Source organism: Sus scrofa, chromosome 16 (assembly GCF_054392235.1).
Source record: "Sus scrofa isolate SSC_HxYL_T2T_F1_AM1 chromosome 16, Sscrofa_HxYL_maternal_Yorkshire_Landrace_v2.0, whole genome shotgun sequence".
Taxonomy (NCBI): domain Eukaryota; kingdom Metazoa; phylum Chordata; class Mammalia; order Artiodactyla; family Suidae; genus Sus; species Sus scrofa.
In genome coordinates this window covers 63,858,157-63,874,982 of record NC_139398.1, presented here as the reverse complement: position 1 = coordinate 63,874,982, position 16,826 = coordinate 63,858,157, and the positions used below count along the sequence as shown (strand labels likewise).

Sequence of the window (16,826 nt, the reverse complement as noted above, 5' to 3'; positions counted from 1 at the left end):
CAGGCTTGGGGTGGGGGTGGGGAGACTGACCCAGGATGCTGACAGTCAGATGCTGTGTCCCAGGGACTGGAATTGGCACCAGGGCCTTGACACAAGAAAGGGAACCTCAACTTGGGGCTGAAGGTGCTGTTTAGGGGATACGGGCCAAAGGGCCAGTGGAAGAAGCTGGTCCAGAAAGGCTGATGGGAAAAGGAAGCAGGCTTGATGCGAGATCCTGTAGCCACATGACACATGGCCAGGGAGCTGCCGGGCCTCCTGAGGGCCCTTCTGTTGCTGGTTCTGGGCCCCTGTGAGGCCAGCTGCTCTCCCAGCTCTGGGACCCACAGGGCACACTTTCATCTTCTCATCAACCCACCCCCACTTCTCCCTGCTAAGCTAGCTGAGTGGGAGACTGTGGGTGCCAACAATATCCCTAGGCGAGCGATCACCCATGTCACTCATCTCAGCCCCCTCTGGTTCCTCCTGGAGGTGTCAGGCAGGCAGGAAGCCTTCGAAAGCAAAATACAAGTAGCCCCCGATGCAAACCCTCAATGCACAAAAGTTAGTCTAGCAACTCGTAAAATGTTCACCCAACATCTAGTCCTGAAAGGCCTGCTGTGATGGATCTGCATGAGTCACCCTTGCATCTGGGAAACGGTGTGGATCTCGTCATTCTCACACAGGACCTGCCTCCGCTCGGTTCAGAGGTGTTGGGTATATCAGTATCATCTTCCCTGCCTTTCTCCCCAGGGTCAGCCCATCTCCTGCTTATGCTGGCTCCTCCCAAGTCCATTTGTAGGTGGTAACCTAGCCTCTTTCATGTAGAGCCTTTTGTGTCCTGACATTTCTGTATAAGTTTGCTGCTGACCAGAAGGACACTATCACTTGTATATGATACTGTTGGTTTTGTGGCACAGAGGACACAAACCGTTAACAATGAGTTCACTACATCTTAAGTCATTAGGTCACTGGTGTCAGTTGCGCTCTGCTCTGCGATGACACTTGGCAGTTGGTAATGGAGGCATTTGAGGCTGTTGAGTGATACTGGGGAACTCGGCTCGGAACACAGCATCATCTCCCACCCCCTTTAAAATACTGGAACACAGGCTCTGAAAATTCTGTATTTGACATTTTCCTTCTTGCTTGCTTGCTTTTTTTGGGTCTTTTTAGGCCCGCACCTGCAGCATATGGAGGTTCCTAGGGTAAGTAAGGGTTGAATTGGAGCTGCAGCTGTTGGCCCATGCCACAGCTACACCATATCTGAGCTGCACCCAGGACCTACACCACAGCTCATGGCAACACTGGATCCTAAACCCACTGAGCGAGGTGAGAGGTTGAGCCTGCATCTTTGTGGATACCGGATGAGTTCTTAACCCATTGAGCTGCAATGGGAACTCCTCTATTTGCCATTTTCAGGAACAAATTAGGGTGGGCCCAACCAAGGATGCCTGTGGTTAACATCACCTAACCTTCCGAGAGAAAAGGAGAGGCACAGAGACAGGCTGGTGGGAGGGGCCGGGGCTGTCTTCTGAGGGTCCCACAACGCCTTCTCCACATCTCATCACAGCTATTCTCACCAGTCTCTGCCCCCATCCCTCTGGCTCAGAGGCAGAGTAGGAACCAGATAAGCCCAAAGGCCATCACATTCCTCAATACTGACTGGCTTAGAGATAAGCCTGTGAAACACAGCACTGTTTGCTAGGACTTCTGTGAAGTGACCTTTCACTCTGTTTTGCTGAATGGGAGCCCAGCGCATTGTGCAACCACGTGGGATCTGAGAATAAAGCCAACACCAGGGGGCTGGGAATGCACATCAAGAGGAAGAAGCTGGGTGAGAGGACACAGTGGAAAACCCTGGATCAAGCTGCGCCTGAAGCCTAGAGTTTCCTTCTTCCAGTTCATTCTGTTACGCCAGCTCCCTAAATCCCCCTGTTTACTCTGGCTGGTTTGAGCTGGGTTTCTTTCACCTAAAACCAAAGCATCCAACTGGTGCACAGAGGAGAAGAATACAGTCATCTCAGGATGAGGCCTTATGTTGACCATGAGGTGATGTGAGCCTCTCGACACATGTCAAGGAAGAAAGCTGGGCAAGTTCCTATCTTCTCCTGAGGGTTGTGTTTTCTAAAGAACTGTGTTATATAATATCAGGAGTTCCCGTCGTGGCTCCGTGGTTAACAAATCCGACTAGGAACCATGAGGTTGCAGGTTCGATCCCTGGCCTTGCTCAGTGGGTTTAGGATCTGGCATTGCCACGAGCTGTGGTATAGGTCACAGATGCGGCTCGGATCTGGCAGTGCTGTGGCTGTGGCTGTGGCGTAGGCCGGTGGCTACAGCTCCGATTAGACCGGTAGCCTGGGAACCTCCATATGCCATGGGAGTGGCCCTAGAAAAGGCAAAAAAAAAAAAAAGACAGAACTTTGTTATGTCATATCAGGTACTCCTACTTCTCATACAGACACAATTCCTTTGAGGTGCTGGCCTTGGTGACAGCAGGATGATGCTAGGGACCTGCAGGTTAGAGCTTTTTACTCCATTGGGGATGGGTTTACATGGAGCTGTCCACGCAGGCTCCCTGTGAGATTTGAGGCACTCCGGGTGGTTATAAATTCCTTCCTTCTTTCATTGGCTCATGCGTTTGCTTATTCATTTGTTCACCAAACACGGACGGGCTAAAAAACAGTGCCCTTGAATGAAACATGAAGGAGAGAGAGGACAATGAAGAGGTGGTTCCTGCCCCCAAGAGTAACAGCTTAGAAGGGGAGGGAGACAGACAGACAGTGTCACCAGGGTGGGGCGGAGGGATGCAGAGCTGTCGAGGTGCAGGAGAGGTGGCCCTCACTGCCCGGGGGAAATAAAGTCAGGCCCGGCTTCTCCGGGGCCGAGAGGAGTCACAGGAGCCACGCGGGGCTGGAGGGACAGGTGTTCCAGGTGAGGACGAAACGAAAAGGCCTCTGAGGACAGGGCGAGCGTGGTGCCCTCGGAGCACAGCAGGCATTTTAGGAGCTGAGTGAGGAGCCCTGACGGGGAGAAGAGGCCAAGGTGAGGCAACAGACGGGGGTCTTTCTTGAGAGCAGAATGGCTCCATGAGGTCTAAACACACTTAGCAACGAAATTGACCAGCAAACGCGATTACACAAGTTCAAGATCTGCACCCCAAAGCCGAACAGAAATGATTTCCAGATTAGCAGAAATTCTAGAGCAGTCAGTAAGAGCCTTTCTTTCCCTTGGAACAGAGTGAATATCAAAGCAAAAAGCAACGCAGCACATGAATGATGTCCCCCAAATAATAGACACCTTTTTTTTTTTTTTTTCAAGTATGTAACACTCCACAAGATTGTGTGTTATCCCTGCACAGGGCCAGGTTAATCTTCCGTATATTGCTCCAATTTTATTTTTATTTTTTTTATGTTTTTGCCTTTGGGGGCTGCACCTGCGGCCTATGGAGATTCCCAGGCTAGGGGTCAAACTGGAGCTGCAGCTGTCGTCCTCCGCCACAGCCACAGCCATGCCAGATCCAAGCCACACCTGCAACCTATGCCACAGCTCACAGCAACGCCGGATCCTTAACCCACTGAGAGAGGCCAGGAATCGAACCCGCATCTTCATGGATACTAGTCAGGTTCGTTACTGCTGAGACACAACGGGAACTCCCTGGGCATCATTTTTAAGCCTAAGAAATAAAAAAGAACACTGTGCGTCCACTGTGAGGGAGGGTGTAGGCTCTGAGGTCAAAACAGAAAGTTAAGGCCAAATAAACTCTTTCCCACCCAGCAGCTCACTAGAGAGGCCAAATCCTTACCTGGAGGTCAAAGAATTTGCTGTAGCGCCGATAGATGGCCTCGGTGGAGCCGCTGGACCACGTGACCCGGATGATGTAGACCTGGAGAGAGGGATGGAGAAGACAGGCGTTAACTCCAAGGGGACCTAGATGTCTCCGGGACTCGAGGGCAGAGTGGTTCAGAGTCAGAAAGAGCTGGGCTTGAATCTCAGCTCTGCCCCTGACCAGCTGTATGACTCTGGACAGGCTCCTCGCCCTCCCTGAGCCTGAGCTTCCTTTTCACTACAGGGGCCATCACACCCCCACCTCGGAGAGCTGGGCAGAGGATTGCGGGCAATCAAGTATGAGAATGTGTTAATGCCCTGCTCATCTCAGGAGATGCTATTATTTTCAGGATTTCTTGCTCCCCACTCAATTTAGTGGCCACAGGGCTGGCCATTTTGTCAGTGTCATTCTTTTTTTTTTTTTTTTTTTTTTGTCTTTTTTAGGGCCGCACCCGCGGTATATGGAGGTTCCCAGACTAGGGGTTTAATTAGAGCTGTAGCCACCAGCCTGCGCCACAGCCACAACAATGCAGGATCCAAGCCACATCTGCAACCTACACCACAGCTCATGGCCACGCCGGATCTGTAACCCACTGAGCAACCAGGGATCAAACCTGCAACCTCATGGTTCCTAGTTGGATTCGCTAACCACTCAGCCACGACGGGAACGCCTGTCAGTGTCATTCTTAAAGCTTTGACTTTTGTCAGGAGTCAAGGCCACCTGCAGCTCTTAGCTCTCTCGTATTTCTCATAAGCGAAGCCGTCATACCACTTCCCCCGAGTTCAGTCATCTTCTCCCTCTGAGTGACAGTGTCCCCATCTCTAAGCTGAACTAACAGCACGTCTTTCTGCGGTCTCCCCGGATGCCATGAGGATCTGAGAAGACCGACAATGGGAAACTACTTTATAAAACACAGGGCTGGAGTTCCCTGGTGGCCTAGTGGTTAAGGATCTGGTTGTCACTGCTGTGGCTCGAGTCACTGCTGTTGTGCAGCTTTGATCCCTGGTTCAGGAACTTTTGCATGCCGTGGGTACGGCCAAAACAAACAAGCAGAACATCACAGGGCCACGTCTCCAACCTCTGTCATAAGTCACGGCGCCCACAGAAAATGATACATTGATGACAAGTTCAGACAAACCGAGGTGGCAGCGGGAGGTCAGAGCCTCTTGGCTGGGGACTCTGGTGGCCATAGACACCACCTGGGCACTGAAGGGATCAGCGCACCCACTCCTGCCTTGCACAACTGATCTGTAGTTACAGGATAATTCTTTTTTTTTTTTTTTTGTCTTTTCCTAGGGCCACTCCCATGGCCACAGCCACAGCAACGTGGGATCTGAGCCGCGTCTGCGACCTACACCACAGCTCACAGCAATGCCGGATCCTATAACCCACTGAGCAAGGCCAGGGATCGAACCCACAACCTTATGGTTCTAGTCAGATTCGCTAACCACTGAACCACGATGGGAACTCCTATAGGGTTATTCTGACACTTAAAACATACATTGTGAAAGCTGTTTGGAAACAGGAAATGCTGTACAGATGCGAGGGGCCAGGTATTATTAGAGGCCAGGGGAGCACAGGCAGGGCCCCTGCCTTCGTGAGCGTGGGAAAACATGCATAAATGAAGATAAATATGGGCAATGCATACCTGTTATTTTTTGCCCAGTAATGATTAACCTTTCTTTCAACCAAAATGCCCTGACTTTGCTCCTGGGAACCTCTTTCTCCACCTCAACAGCATCCCTCAGAAGCCATGGTGGGTACTGCTGTCAGCGGTGATTGGTTGAGGAGGAAGCACAAGACCTGGGCTGGGCCAATCAGAACCCATAGGAGTAAGCCCTGAGAAAGACAAGCTCTCTTTTCTTTGAGGTTGCCAGGCTGTCGGGATGTGGACCCAGAGCTGCTGGGGGCCGTCTCATCATCACTTGGGAGGAACCCGCCTGAGAATGAGGCCAAGATCAGTAGATGCCTGAGGACACAGTCTGACCCTTAGGTTGAACTCTGCCAGTAGAATCAGTCTCCTCCTGGTCTGTCCAGTTTCCTGAGCTGGTATCTTGGGCCACTCCCACACTCCAGGGTTATTTTTGAAGCCAGTTTAAGTTGGTCCTCTGACACATGTAATTTAGGTTTGACTGATGCAGGAAGGGGGGCAGGAGAAAGAGCTCTGGAGCCTGAAGTCATCATGTACCTTGACGGAGATGCAGATTTAGACAGTAGGAGAGGAAGGAAGAGACCGTGGGTGGCGGGAGATGATGGGGGAGCAAAGACCAGCTCAGGGAGTGTGGGGACTGAGTGCACCTGGCAGTGGTTTCCAAAGGGGTTTTAGACAGTCTCTTTCCAAATGAATCCTTTTAGGATATTTTCATGCAAAACAAAAAAGGAGGAGCAGTTATGGGGGCCTGGGGTCAGGGCCCCCACTACAAACACCAAGGACTTATGGGGGAAGGTTCTCCAAGTGAGATGAAATGAAAAAGAAAAGGCAATGGAACCATAAAAGACCCAGAATTGCCAAGGAATCCTGAGGTGGCGGGGGGTAGGGGGTGGGGATGGGGAGAGAAAAACGAAGCAGGAGGCCTAACTTTCCCAGACTTCAAACAATATTATAAAACTACAGGAGTCAAAACAGTGTGGTACTGGTACAAAACCAGACATACAGATGGATGGAACAGAGTAGAGAGCCCAGAAATAAACCCAGACACCTACAGTCAATTAATCTTCAACGAAGGAGACCAGAATATAAAATGGGAAAAAGACAGTCTCTTCGGCAATTGGTGCTCGGAAAACTGGATGGCTGCATGTAAATCAATGAAATTAGAACACACTTTCACACCATATACAAAAATAACTTCAAAATGGCTTAAAGACTTAAACCTAAGACATGTTAAAGTCTCAGAAGAGATAAAACTCCATAAAACTCCTAGAAGAGAACACAGGCAAAACATTCTGTGGCAACAACTGTACAGATGTTTTCTTAGGCCAGTCTCCCAAGGCAATAATAGAAATAAAACCAAAAATAAACAAATGGGACCTAATCAAACATATAAGCTTTTGCACAGCAAAAGAAACCATAAAAAAAAAAAAAACAAAAAACAACAAAAAGACAACTTACAGAATTGGAGAAAATAGTTTCAAATGATGCAACCGACAAGGGCTTAATCTCCAAAATATACAAATAACCCATACAAGTCAACAGCAAAAAAACCAAACGACGCAACTGAAAAATGAACAGTGGGCCTGAATAGACATTTCTCCAAAAAAGACATACGGATGGCCAACAGGCACATGAGAAAATGTTCAACATCACTAATTATTAGAGAAATGCAAATCAAAACTACAATGAGGTACCATCCCACACAGGTTAAAAGTACATCTACATCATTATTAAGTCTACAAATAACCAATGCTGGAGAGGGTGTGGAGAAAAGGGAACCCTCCTGCACTGTTGGTGGGAATGTAAACTGGTACAATCACTATGGAAGACAGTATGGAGGTTCCTCAGAAAACTAAATGTAGAACTACCATGTGATCCAGCAACCCCACTCCTGGGCATATATCTGGACAAAACCACAATTCAAAAAGATATATGCACCCGTATGCTTACAGCAGCACTATTCACAAAAGCCAAGACATGGAAACAACCCAAATGTCCATCAACAGATGAATGGATGAAGGTGTGGTACATACACACAATGGAATAGTACTCAGCCATATGAAAGAATGAAATAACGCCATTCACAGCAGCGTGGAGGCAACTAGATTCTCATCCTAAGTGAAACGAGTCAGAAAGAGAAAGACAAATACCATATGATATCCCTTATATGTGGAATCTAAAATATGGCATGGATGAACCTATCTACAGAACAGAAACGAACTTACTGACATGGAGAACAGACTTGTGGTTGCCAAGGGGGAGAGGGAAGGGAGTGGGATGGACTGGGAGTTTGGGGTTAGTAGATGCCAACTATCACATTTAGAATGGACAGATGGCAAGATCGTACTGTACTGCATAGGGAAGCTCTATCTAATCTCCTAGGACAGACCATGATGGAAAATAATATACATTAAAAAAAGAACCTATATATATGTATGACTGAGTCACTTTGCTATACAGCAGAAATTGGCACAACACTGTAAATCAACTATACTTTCGTTTAAAAAATGATAAAGAAATTTAACAAAAATGCAAAGACCAATCGGGACAAGATGGCAGGTGCCCTTGAAGGCCCAGTTAAGGGGTTTACCAGGAACCACCCCTCTAAATCCCACAGGATTTCGTTTCAGGGAAGCATGGCAGGGAGGAAGGAACGCAGGCTGTAGACTCCCAGCGCCCCTTCCCTACAGTCAGGGCTGTAGGACCCCAGAGCCGGCAGTGGGAACGCACGAGGCGGGTGGTAGGGGTGGGTGTCCTTGGGAGGGAGGCCCAGCTGAGGAGGCAACCTTTCCACGGAGACCCGGAGGATAAGGAGCTGGCTGGGAGAGGAGCTGAGGAAAGCGTATTCCAGGCAGAAAGAAAAGTGCAAATGAAGACGTGCAGGCTGGAGAATGCTTGGCACGTCTGAGGGACAGGAAGGACATTACGGCAGGACAGAGCTGGGGCAGGCGACGTGGCCGGGAGGCAGAGAGCAGCTGCATCGTGAGGGGCTTAGAGGGCGTGCAGGCTACACTGAGGGATTTTATTCTACTGAAGTTTCCAGGGGTGGCAGGGGCGGGGGGATTGGTGGCGTGTGACATAACTTAATTTGTGATTTTAAGAAGATATCCATATAGGAGATCCCGTCATGGCGAAGCGGAAACGAATCCGACTAGGAACCATGAGGTTGCAGGTTCGATCCCTGGCCTGGCTCAGTGGGTTAAGGATTTGGCATTGCCCTGAGCTGTGGTGTAGGTCACAGACGCGGCTCGGATCCTGTGTTGCTGTGGTTGTGGCATAGGCCAGCGGCAACAGCTCCGATTCGACCCCTAGCCTGGGAACCTCCATATGACGTGGGTGCAGACCTTAAAAAGGACAAAAGATTAAAAAAAAAAAAAAGATATCCACACACACACATACATATATATACATATATATATACACACACAGCTCTGGCTGCTGTGTGGAAAATGGTTTGGAAAAGGGGCAGGGAACTAGTACAGAGGCTTTTCCCCAACTGAAAGGGACCACAGAACTCAGGCGACCCAATGGCCCCACCTTACAGATGGGTACACTGAGGCCCAGAAAATATCTTACCGAAAGTTCCCATCCTAGGGGATGCTGAAGCAAAGTTTAGACGACGATCAGTCAAGGACAATGCCAATGCGGATATAAAAAAACAAGAAAAAAAATCATCCGATTGCATACACCCATAAATGGGAAAAAAAAAAATATTCTGCTTATACAACACATTCTCAATCTGTCGTTTACAATTTTAAAAGTTCTGTCCCTGTGGCATAAGGCCCCTCTGCAGATCTAATTGGTTTATTGGAATCAACCTCTGAAGGCAATGTGACACCTGCATTTTTAGGCAGAGAGCTACTGTTCTAGTGAGACTTGTCCCACTGCAGGGCTTTGGCCTTGCCCAGGGATTGTGCGCTGGTAAAAGAGCCCACACACTGGGTTCTGATGCCAGCCCTACTTTTGGGTGAGATGCTCAAGGTGCCAAACTCTCTGGTCACAGTATCCTTCTCTCTAAAATGGGGACAAGCAACCTCCCTTAAGGATTCACTGCAGTAACTAAGGTGCACTGGGCCCTGCCCCAAGCCTGGCACACGTGAGCTGTGCAGTCAGCTTTTCCCTCATGGCAGGTGTGGGGTATTCCTGTTTCTCTCTCCTTCTTTTGGTAACAGCCCCTGTCTTCCCTAGGAGGGTCGCCCCTCTTCCTCCCTTAGTCTTTGTGATGGGGAGTGGTCACGTGTCCAAGGCCTGGCCACCCAGAGAACCACGGGTCCCTGGTCGCAACAGTGGTTCAGGGATGGGTACACTGCCCAAGGCAGGCTAATGACACTTAATTCTGGGCCTTCTAATAGCACAATTAGGAAAGAGACCCTTTCCCCCACAGCTAGTGGCTGACTACTGTGATCAACTCCACACACACGCACAGAGTGCAAAAACAAACAGATCTTAGAGGGGAGCCAAGCCTTGTGATACTGTTTGAACCCTTGGATCCAGCGTCCCGGCCGTTCCACAAGCCAAAAACCGTGACATTCTTGTTTAAGTTAGTTTGAGTTAGTTTCTGTGACTGGCAACCAAAGCAATCCTAACACATTCGACCTTAGCTTTTAGATTATATCCCAAAGCCAGTTAATACTTAAGTGGCCTAGGATTAAAGAATTAAAAGCAGACTGTTTCTTAACATTATTCACAATCGCCAAAAGGTGGAGACAATCCACTGACGGATGAATAAGCAAAATGTAGTGTATACACACAGTGGACTATTATTCAGCCTTAAAAAAGGAAATTCTGACTCAGGCCACGACAAGGATGAACCTTGAGGACATTATGCTAAATGTAACAAGCCGGTCACAAAAAGACACACACTGTGTGATTCTACTTATATCAGGTACTTAGAATAGTCCGTCAAATTCACAGAGACAGAAAGTAGAACAGCGGCCGCCAGGGTCTGGGAGCAGGGGGATGGAGAGTTACTGTTTAATGGGTATGGAGGTTCAGCATGGGACGATGAAAGGAGTTCTAAGGAGTTCCCTGGTGGCCTAGCAGGTTAAGCACCTGGTGTTGTCACTGCTGTGGTATGGGTTTGATCCCTGGCTTGGGAATTTCGGTATACTTCGGGTGCAGTTTTAAAAGAGAGAATTTTGGAGATGGATGGTGGGAATGGCTGCACAACAGTTCAAATGTACTTAATGCTAATGAACTTTTTACTTTAAAATGGTTGATGGAGTTCCTGCTGTGGTACAATGGTTAAGAATCTGACTGCGGCAGCTTGGGTTGCTGGCAGAGGCATGGGTTCAATCCCCTGGCCTGATGCAGTGGGCTGAGATCTGGCTGTGTTGCAGGTCTTGGCTATGGCTTAGATTCATTCCCTGGCTCAGTAACTTCCATATGCCGCAGGTGTGGCCATAAATAAAAATATAAATATAAATAAATAAAATGGTTGAAATGGTAAATTTTATGTTATATACATTTTATCACAATTTTTAAAAATAAACTCTTTTAAAAAAGTAGATACCCTGTAGAGATTTACATAGTACAAGGACATATCACGCTCCCTGGAAATGAACACTATGGCTTTTTTTTTTTTTTTTTTGTCTTTTTAGGGCTGTACCAGTAGCGATCCTGGGCTAGGGGTTGAATGGGAGCTGTAGCTGCCAGCCTACCCCACAGCCACAGCAATGTGGAGTCCTAGCCACATCTGCGACCTACACCGAAGCTCATAGCAATGATGGATCCTTAACCCACGGAGCGAGGCCAGGGATCAAACCCTTGTCCCCATGGATACCAATCGGGCTCACCAACCACTGAGCCACAGCGGGAACTCCCTATAGCTTTTCCCATAGTGTAGCCCTCAAAACCTGTACCACATATCCGAAAAAGAACTTATATCCAGAATATATTAAAAAAAAAAAATAACCTACTCAGCACTAAGAGAACAACCAACCTGATTACATGATGGACAAAAGATCTGAACAGACACTTCATCCAAGAGGATATGATGGATGGCAAATAAGTACATGAGAAGATATTCAACATCATGAGCTGCTAGAGAAAGGCAAATTAAAACCGTGATGAGGTCTCACCACGCATCCATTAAAATAGCTAAAAGGAAAAATATTGACAAAGACAAGTGCTGACAAAAATGTGAGGCCACTGGACTCTCAGATACTGCTGGTGGGAAAGCAAAATGGCACAGCCACTCTGGGAAGATCCTTGATGGATGCTGAACCACGGGGTGAAAGGTAATTGGAGACAAGGGGAGTCACGTGGTGTGAAGTTATCACCCAGGGATGACTTTCCCAGCAAAGGGGAAAATGTCCCTTTCTAATGGAGAGATCTGGCGATCACAACTGCAACAGGTGATCAAACCTGGTATCACCAACAGAGGGATAATTAGACGCTGTGTGGTCCCCAAGGTAATAGGAAGGCAGTAGGAAGTACACAAAATCTTCTGTCGCTCACATATTTAACCTGAATCTCAAGCCTCTTGATCCAAGTTCCAGTTCATAGGAAGGAGAGGAGGGAGAGGAACAAGCTAAATGACACTGTAAGGAAACAATCAGGCAAATCCAGAATGGGGGGTGTTCTACAGGTCTACTCACGGGGCATAGCGTGAATGCTACCTCCTCCAGGAAGCCCTCCCGGATTGCTCCCACCGCACCAGTATTAGCTTTGGTCTCCCTGGTGTGTGTCTCCTTGGCACCCGCTTCCCCATCACAAAGCCAATGACACTTTATAACAATGGCTGAGAACAGGAACCGTGCTTGTCTTGGACACACACTGAACGCCGTGCGCCCAGCGCTGAGCACAATGGAAAATCCATACTTCGTGAAAAAATGAGGAAGGACATGGCAGGAGGTCAAGCCCTCTCTGTCCCTGTCCTGCTTCACCACAACCCCTTCCTGACCCCCCTGCCAGGAGCAGCTGGGCTCCCTCCCCCTGGGAATGAGGAAGCGCCGAGAGTTTCCTCCAGAGGAGCCTTACACTGGCATTCGCTACCAGCAAACCCTTTCTTACACAACCTCAGCAGCAGGGTTTGCGTGATTTACAGAGTATAGACTCCCCAGGCCTGGGTTTCTCACAGGGGGTCAGTGTCACCAGGACCAGAAGTCCTGGGTTTCTTCACTTCCTTGAAGTCGGGCAGGGAGATGAGCCAGACTGTGGACTGGGTTGGGGCCACGCAGGGTGCGTGGGGTTGAGGTGGGCAGGTGACGGGGCTTCGGTCTTCCCCAAGTCCCCGCAAGCTTGCAGGCCAGGCTAACACCCTCTTCACTGTCCCTGGGAAGGAGGGAGGCTCAGAAGTGCTGTGATGTGCCTGAGGTCACAGGCTACGCAGAGCACAGCAAGGACTCTGACGCAGGTACCCCCTAACCCTCTCGGCCTTGCTGCGCTGGGGGATCGCACCCCCACCTGGCAGCTGGGCCGGGGAGATGCCTGCTCATTTTTCTCTTCCTCAGTGTCTGCCGGGAGACTTTGGAGTTCAGGGCTTAAGAGGGCCTGGATTCACCCTCTGCTTCCATCTCAACCAGATGCGTGGTCTTGGGAAAGCGGCTTTGATGTCTCTGTGACTCAGCTTCCCCTTCTGTAAAAACCAGGGATGGGAAGAGCATCGACCTCAGAGTTGGGGTGATGATTAAGTGGGAAAATGTGTGGGGACTGCTTAGCATGGGGCCCGGCACATGGGAAAGGTTCTTTAAAGAGAAGCCACCACTGTGAGTTAACACAGGGACAGAGAGCTGAGCAGACCTGGACCTTGCTCGTGCTTCCCACAGCCCACCCTCGGGTCCCCCCCCATCCCCCACTCCCCAGGGCCCTCCCTCTGCCACTGCCTCCTCCGGGCCCCACAGGGGAGCAAGGGGACGGCCCCCCCACTCCTGGGAACACTGGCCCAGCTCACCTGAGCCCGGGGCACAGGTGTCCTACCTGCCAGCTGAGTTGGGGCCCCGTCCCGTCCCTGTGGGTGTCTGTGGGGAAGGCCCTGCCACCTCCCACCCCAACCCTTGGGCCTCAGCCTGAATGGAGCAGGCTGAATGGAGCCCTCTGTCTGGCTCAAATGCTGGGTCATCATGGACCTGTGAGCCTGCTTGATGCTGGGGCTTTAGTGGCCCCGGCCTTCCCTCCACCACCTGGGGGTAAGCATGGTCCCAGCGAGTCCCAGGTCAGTCCCACTTGCCAGGAGCTGCCATAAAGAGGATGAGAAACCCTACCTGCTCACAGATCGCCTTAGGTGTTTTGGGACCTGGGGCCACAGAGACCCCTGTCCTCTGAAGCCCACCCTGTCCTAGACTCCAGAAGCCACGTTTCTTCAACTTAGACTTTAGAAGACAGAAAAGAACAAAAGCCCCCTGGCGGATGCCAAGAGTCCCTCTGGGGACCCTCCCCCGCCTACACACACACCGTGAAATGTCCCATCTGTCCCACCTCATGACCACAGCTAACTGGCCCAGGGACAGCTGGTTTCTCTGAAATCAGACCTGAATATGTTGGCTCCATCCGAGAGGACGGCTGTAGCCCAAGCCACCTCCATAGTCAGTGACAGACATCTGGTCTGCAGAGAGGGACCAAGGGAGGAGAGGCAGAGAGAGGAGGCAGGGAGAGCCCGTCTTGGCTCCTGCCCACACTCCAGACCCTGCTTCGGGGGCCTGCCCGCCTGCGGCCTCTGTGATGCGTGACAGGGGTCTGGCCTTCCAGTTAATTCTCCTCTTGGCATGAAGAAGGCTGGGGTGCAACTGCAAGAATTCTGTGATGTGTAGGGGAAAGATCAGGCAGGATCTTAGGTAGAAGAGCAATGTCATCTCGAGCTCAAAAAAATGAGGAATACCGTACATAAATTATGTGCATAGGTGTCTGCTCGTGTATATTTTATTTGGGGTCGTTCTGTACTATTTCCCAGGGGAAACAGACTTGGGGTCCTGCAAGCCTCTGGTCACATCTTCATCCACTGATCAACAGCCAGCCTTGTTGTATGTTTCTGTTTAAAGGCACCTTATTTAATGCATATTGTTGATCCATTAACCCTGAACTCGTGGTTCACTACAACTCACGCCTGGGTGAAGCTCACCCAGGACTGTCTCCAACAGGCACGTCGCAGCCTTCCTGAGCTGAGGAAGACGAGCTGGCCCTTTGGCACCATGTTGGAGGCTATTTTAAACAATGAAATGACCAAGAAAAAGCACAAAAATGTAAAGAGAATGTGGCACTGAAGAGACCGTGAAAAGGACACATGTTTGGAGTGTGAGAGCTGGAGCAAGAAGGCAGAGGTCGTCTTGGTCAACTCCAGCTGGGAACATGCCCGCTAGGCCACACGCATGCCCATGTTTGCAAACGACTAGGAAAGCCCCACGCGTGCTGATGTTGGATCAGAAATAAATTTTAGCAAGTCGGTAAATTCCCAGACACATGATCTGCAACTAATGGACTTACTATACTGTGTATAAATATGGATGTTTGGCCATAAACCACTAATATACACACACACACACTGTATGTATATATTTGTATATGTGCATTATATGGGCATATACATTATTGTATCTAATATACACATATTTTATGTATATGTACATTACATACATATTATGTTATATGCATGTATATATGTATATTATGTGTGCATTACACACATGTTTTATGTATTATGTATATTTATATTTTCATATATATGTATTTATATTTTCACATATATGTACATGGTTTGCTCTGGGGTGGTAGGAATATGTGGGACTTCAAAAATTCCCTCCTTGGAGTTCCCGTCGTGGCGCAGTGGTTAACGAATCCGACTAGGAACCATGAGGTTGCGGGTTCGGTCCCTGCCCTTGCTCAGTGGGTTAACGATCCGGCGTTGCCGTGAGCTGTGGTGTAGGTTGCAGACGTGGCTCGGATCCCGCGTTGCTGTGGCTCTGGCGTAGGCCGGGGGCTACAGCTCCGATTCAACCCCTAGCCTGGGAACCTCCATATGCCGCGGGAGCGGCCCAAGAAATAGCAACAATAATAACAACAACAACAACAAAAAGACAAAAGACAAAAAAAAAAAAAAAAAAAAATTCCCTCCTTGAAACTTTCTTGTATTCTCCAGATTTTCTACAGTGCATTTCCTTTTATAATCAGAAAAAAAGGTCACTCTTCCAGAAGGACAGGAAGAAACATGTCCGTGGCGTGCTTTCTTGTCTTGAGCCCCAAGGCTGACCCTCATCTTCTCTAACCACTCCGTCTCAGTCCCAGGCCCATTCTTCTGGAACATCCTTCCAGATCATGCAGCACCTCCTGGGCGCAGGTACAGATGATGGCAGAGCAGGGAGGGTGGGGTGGGAGGAAGCTGGGGTCTTAGCCCTGGGGTGGGCAGCAGAGGGGGTCTTAACCCTGACCTCACTGTGAGTTTGGGTAAGTCCGTTGCTTCTTTGAGCCTCGGTGTTCCTGGATAAGTGGGGATAGAGATGCTTGTCCTTCCTATCTTATGGACCAAGACTGCATTTTTCTGCAAACTCCAGAAATGGAATCTGTATTTGTCAGAACCGCTGCTCATGGCTGGGAATTGAGGACGTTCCATAAACGCTCCCTAACTCCTCTGCAGTCGCCTCCTTTGGCAGTGTGATGGGTGGGGGGAACTCCCAAGGCCTGGAGGGACCCCATTAAGCGCACAGAAATTTACATTCCGTTTCTTTTTCTTTTTTCTTTCTTTCTTTCTTTCTTTCTTTCTTTTTTTTTTTTTGTTGCTTTGCTATTTCTAGGGCGGCTCCCACGGCATATGGAGGTTCCCAGGCTAGGGACTGAGTTGGAGCTATAGCCGCCGGCCTACACCACAGCCACAGCAATGTGGGATCCGAGCCACGTCTGCAACCTACACCACAGCTCACGGCAACGCCGGAGCCTTAACCCACCGAGCAAGGCCAGGGATCGAACCCACAACCTCATGGTTCCTAGTCAGATTCGTTAACCACTGTACCACCACGGGAACTCCCTAGGTTCCGTTTCTGAGTGGCAACAGCCAGGAGGGCAGGTCATCCATGGATAAAGGTTTAAACCAGAACTGAGATTAGAGGCCCTTGAAAAGCTCCCGGAGCCAGGCCTGGGCACAGCTAGGCAGTGAGCCAGACACGTCGAGAGCCTTGGTGAGTCCCAGGCAGCTCTGCTTAACTGACACGCCCCCTGTCCCTGCAGACCCACTGGCCCGGACCTCTGCCCAGGGCCAGGGCCGCAGCTCTCAGAAAGGCCCTAGAACGCCATCCATACACGGTCCCCAGGGCAGGATGATATAAAACAGCTGTCGCCCTGCCTCCAAAGTGCTGTGATCTCATATGCTTTCATCATGTGAACTCAAAAACATGAGAAGGTGTTTTTGCCCCGTGAATCAAATCTCTGAGGCACGGTGGAATGTGC

General features: G+C 49.6%; 1 protein-coding gene across 2 annotated transcripts in view; it reads right to left on the bottom strand.

The window, feature by feature from the left end:
* Positions 1-16,826, bottom strand: part of SH3PXD2B (SH3 and PX domains 2B) — a 125,677-nt gene that overhangs the window by 86,692 nt on the left and 22,159 nt on the right. For both annotated transcript variants that reach the window (XM_085002460.1, XM_021077089.2), the window contains exon 2: positions 3,779-3,859. In XM_085002460.1, the coding sequence (XP_084858586.1) occupies positions 3,779-3,859 (81 nt within the window). The remainder of the gene's footprint in view (positions 1-3,778; positions 3,860-16,826) is intronic.